General features: G+C 44.6%; 1 protein-coding gene across 6 annotated transcripts in view; it reads left to right on the forward strand.

The window, feature by feature from the left end:
• The window catches only part of Exd1 (exonuclease 3'-5' domain containing 1), a 26971-nt gene extending 25227 nt beyond the window's left edge, over positions 1-1744 (forward strand). For all 6 annotated transcript variants that reach the window (XM_055594916.1, XM_055595070.1, XM_055595135.1 and 3 more), the window contains one exon: positions 248-1744. In XM_055594916.1, the coding sequence (XP_055450891.1) occupies positions 248-907 (660 nt within the window). In that variant the 3' untranslated portion in view covers positions 908-1744. The remainder of the gene's footprint in view (positions 1-247) is intronic.
• Positions 1745-4370: the final 2626 nt, after the last annotated feature.

The following is a 4370-nucleotide window of genomic DNA, read 5'->3' on the forward strand; positions in this document are numbered from 1 at the left end:
ACACACACACACACACACACACACACACACACACACACACACACACATTTAATTTTCTCGAGTATGTAAGTATTTAAATTACTCAAAAAATGGTGCAGTCCGAATTTTTATATAACTATATTGGAAACACTAGAGGGCACTGCAGGAGCACATTTGAATAAACTCACTGGCCTAGTCTCCTGAGGGATCTTAGGGACCATATCTTGTAAACAGTGCCTTGTAAACCTGTGCTTGTCTGCTTTCCTAGCCTGCGTGTATGGAGCTGCCCGCAGAGCTTCTTCAACTCCAGGACTTCCAGAAGCAGCGCAGAGAGATGGCTGCAAAGAAGTACAGAGCGAATGCACAGGGCCTCCTCATAAGGACGGTGCTGCACCCCAAGGAGCCAGTGGCTCCCATAGCAGGGAAGGAGGACCAAGTCAGAGGCGTCCTATTCTGTAAGACCTCTGGTGTAGACAAAGCCCCACACTTCGTGTGTCACGAAGCTCAGAAGGACGAGGATTTTCTGGATAAAGAATCTAAACAAACCACAGCAACATCTCAAGTTCTGCCTCCCATGAAGGAAGGCGAAGCCAGTGAGGATCCTGAGAACAAACCAGTGTGTCAGGAGTCAGGGGACCTCAAAGACTCGAGAACCCAGAAAGTCCACCCGCTGGCCCCCTCACAGGAGCTCCACTCACATTTCTCTTTGAAAGAGGAGATAGAACAGTTGCTGATGGTCGAAAATAAGGGAGCTTTAACAAGCCCACAGCAAGACATTTTGATGTCGTCCCCTATTCCTCAAGAAACCTGGGTGGCACCGAGTAACACCTTCCATCTTCCTGAAAGAGCTGTGGCTTCCACACTTCCACCCTGTCCAGCCCTGGAGAAGATAGATTCGTGGATAAGTCCGTCTCTCAATCTGTTTTAGGATTTAAAGTTTGATACTGAGGCCATTACGGTTCTCATCTACCTTGCCAACAGAGTCGTCTGAGTTTCTCATGAGATAGGTTGCTGAGGTCTCAGCCACAGGCTTCTGGGGAAATGATGGCCTTAGGTTTCATGCTGAATCCTGGTGTCCGGATTAGGAGGGAACAAATAAGTGAAATAATGGGCGAAGTCAAACTTCTGATTCTGTCATTCCATGAGGAGATAGTCCCAGTAGCCTGAGTAATTCTCATAATTTAGGTTTAGAGGTTTTGAAGAGGAGGGGAAGCAAAAGCTCGGGCTCAGCATCTGGAAGGATCTGGTTTAGGGTGCTGTAGGCAGCTCCTGTGGAGGCAGGGAGCTGGTGCAGCCACGTAGCCCTCTGCTTCGGTCTGCAGCATCACCAAAACCAAAAGTCTTTGTGGATTGTTTAGGTGTGGTTTCGGTTTCTGCCCTTTAGATTGCAGTCGATCTAAAAACCCCTACTTAGAGTTTTAAAAGTCTTCTTTCTTTTTCCCTTAAAATATTACTCAAATTGTGAATTTGTATATATTGTATCCTAGCAAAGAAGAGGTAATATTATAGGGTTCTGTCTCTCAATTTTCTTTATATTTCATTAATTTGAAGGCTTTGTCCACTCTGCTAACAAAGCAGGGATGAGGACTTCTTTGTTGTTATTCCCTCCATGTAAATGTAAGATTTGAGCTCATTGTATTTGCCTAGAGCTGTCTTACTTTCTTAGAGTAAAAGGGGAACAACTCTAGACGAGGAGGGCTGTTTGTGTTGAATGCTCGCCAGTCACCCTTACTCTTGTGTAAAACAACCAATAAACCTGTTTTGGCAACAGATCATCTCTCTTTTTCCTTTTTGAGTGACAGTGTGAAGATTTTAGAGTAATATCTGAATTTTAGGGCTAGAGTCTTGTTTAGAAGTCTGTGTTCTTGCTAGGTATGGTGGTGCACACCTACTATCCCAGCACTTGGGAGGTTGGGCAAAGGGAGAGGAGTGTGAGGCCAGCCTAGGCTACACGGGAAGACACTCCTTCACTAATTTTTTAAGTCTGTAGACCGCCTGTTAGAGGACTGTTGGTACAGATGTAGGGACAGTCCAGGATTAGCAACAACATTGGACAACCAATTATTTTATGAGATGAGTCTCACTGAAGGAATTCCTGTACCCTCACAGGTTTCCAGAAAAAAGCCGGGTGTAGTGAGCCACCCCTGCAATCCTAGCACTTGGAAGGAAGGAGCAGGAGGAGCCAACATTCAGCGTTATTCTCAACTATGTAGTGAGTTCAGAGCCTGCCTGGGCACAGGAAACCCATCTCCAAACTAAAACAAACTAAATGAAGTGCTCTTAAATTAAAAAGCATTTGGGCTGGAGGGATGGCTCAGCATGGGTTCAAATCCCAAGCACCCACATGGCAGCTCACAACTGTCTCTAATTCCAGTTCTAAGGGATTTGACACCCTCATACAGACATACATGGAGGCAGAACACCAATGTAAATTTAAAAATAAAAAATAAAAAGCATTTTAAAATGGAAGGTTTAAAAGTTTTATTTTTGTTTTATTTATATGGGTATTTTGCCTGCATCTATATCTATATTCCGAGTGCACTGTGTGCTCTCGGAAACCAGAAGTGGTGTTAGATCCCAGCCCTGAACAAGACATTTCTATCATTTCCTCTAAGGCTCAGAGAACATTGCAGAACGGGAGGTAGAAAAAGATGAGGGACCAGAGACAAAGTGCTCCCGATACTGTCTTCTGGGCAAGACATAGCCATTGCAACACAAACTCAGACCATCTGTAGATGGCTACACAAGAATGGACCCATCTCCTGAGAAAGAAAAGAGATCTGTGTGGTAGTGCCACCCGCCTGGACTCCCAGCACTTAGGAGGAAGAGGCAGGTGGAGCTCTGAGTTTGAGACCAGCCAGGGCTACACAGTGAGACCCTGTCTCAAAAAACCAAAACAGCAAAGTAAGAATGGGCCGGTCAATGAAGGTTAAGTGGAAGGGGGCCTCAGGCGCCTACCCCTCAGTGCTGAACTATCTCCTGCTGACAGATTCCGTGAGCAGGGAAATCATTGTCATTAGTTTTGTACCTACTGGTGACCCCACCAGGCTCCAGTGTGTAGTTCTAATCCCGTGGTCACCAAGTCGGCCTTGGTTAAACTAATGGGTCTTTAAAAACCGCAAAAGTCATGTATTTGCAAAAGGAGCTGGTAGGAAGGAGGGGCAGAAGGAGATGAGAGGCTGGGGGAGATTAACCAGACTATATTAGATGAACGTCTGAAACTGTCGAAGAACAAAATAAAGCGATGTATGGATGTCACCCCAACAAGCTGCACAATGAAGACAACTCCCTCCCTCCTCTCCCTTCCTGGAACTTGCTGTTCCTAAAGACTGCTGGCCTTCGTTTGTTTTCATTACACAGTTCTTATTTAAAGTACTTAGCCTTTAGTTGTCAGGTGGCTTTCAAGTTGTAAACAGTAACTGCACTTGGGGGAATTTGAGGGCTGCAGAATGCAGAAGTCGGCTCTGAGACTACTGATGCAATGCGCAGCCATCAAAGCCCTGGGCTTCACTTATTGGCCTGTAGTTTACATTCTAGGCAGATGATTCTCATCAACTGTTTACGTCTAACAGCTGTCACTGTCGTTCACAAGAAAAGGAGGAAGGGGGATTAAAAATTAAAATCGTATGGCACCAAAAATGAGAGAGGGAAAAAGTGGGCTGCAGGTGGGCCTCTAGTTACTGCTTAGATACTGTTCTCTTTTTAAATTTATATATATATATATATGTACAACATTTATACACACACACACACACACACACATATATATATATGTTGTATGTGTATTTTTTTTTTTTTTGGAGACAGGGTTTCTCTGTAGCCCTGGTTGTCCTGGAACTCACTTTGTAGACCAGGCTGGCCTCAGAGATCCACTTGCCTCTGCTCCATGAGTGCTGGGATCAAAGGTGTGTGCCACCAACTCCCAGCTATTGATTTTATTTTTATCATCAAGTCTGATGACCTGAGTTCAATCCATCATCGAGAGATGAAAGTTCCTCTTTAAAAAACAAAACAAACCAACAAAAAAAACCCCTTAGGATCTTGTAGGAGACATGCATGAAAATGTTTAACTAAAATCACAGTTAACGTTAAATGTGTACCAGTCTGTGCGGACAGTGAGAGAGGAAGAGATTTGGAGAGGAGATGACCCTTGTTCTGGAGCTCAAGTGTGTGGACAAGCTGCTTGAGAGGTGGGAGGTGGTGCTGCACAGCAGGAAAAGAATTCCACTGTCAGTTGAGAAAGCACTTAGGACCTAACCACCTAACTGTGAGAGGCAAGGCGGGGAGAGAAGATAGCATCTCTGTGTGTGTTCTGCTTTGTTGTTGTTTGTCTGTTTTTGGTTTCCAAGCCAAAGAATGGACTCTCCTAATGTAAGCAAAAAGAGAATTTA

The sequence above is a fragment of the Psammomys obesus genome, unplaced genomic scaffold (assembly GCF_907164565.1).
Source record: "Psammomys obesus unplaced genomic scaffold, mPsaObe1.curated_primary_1811, whole genome shotgun sequence".
Lineage (NCBI taxonomy): Eukaryota > Metazoa > Chordata > Mammalia > Rodentia > Muridae > Psammomys > Psammomys obesus.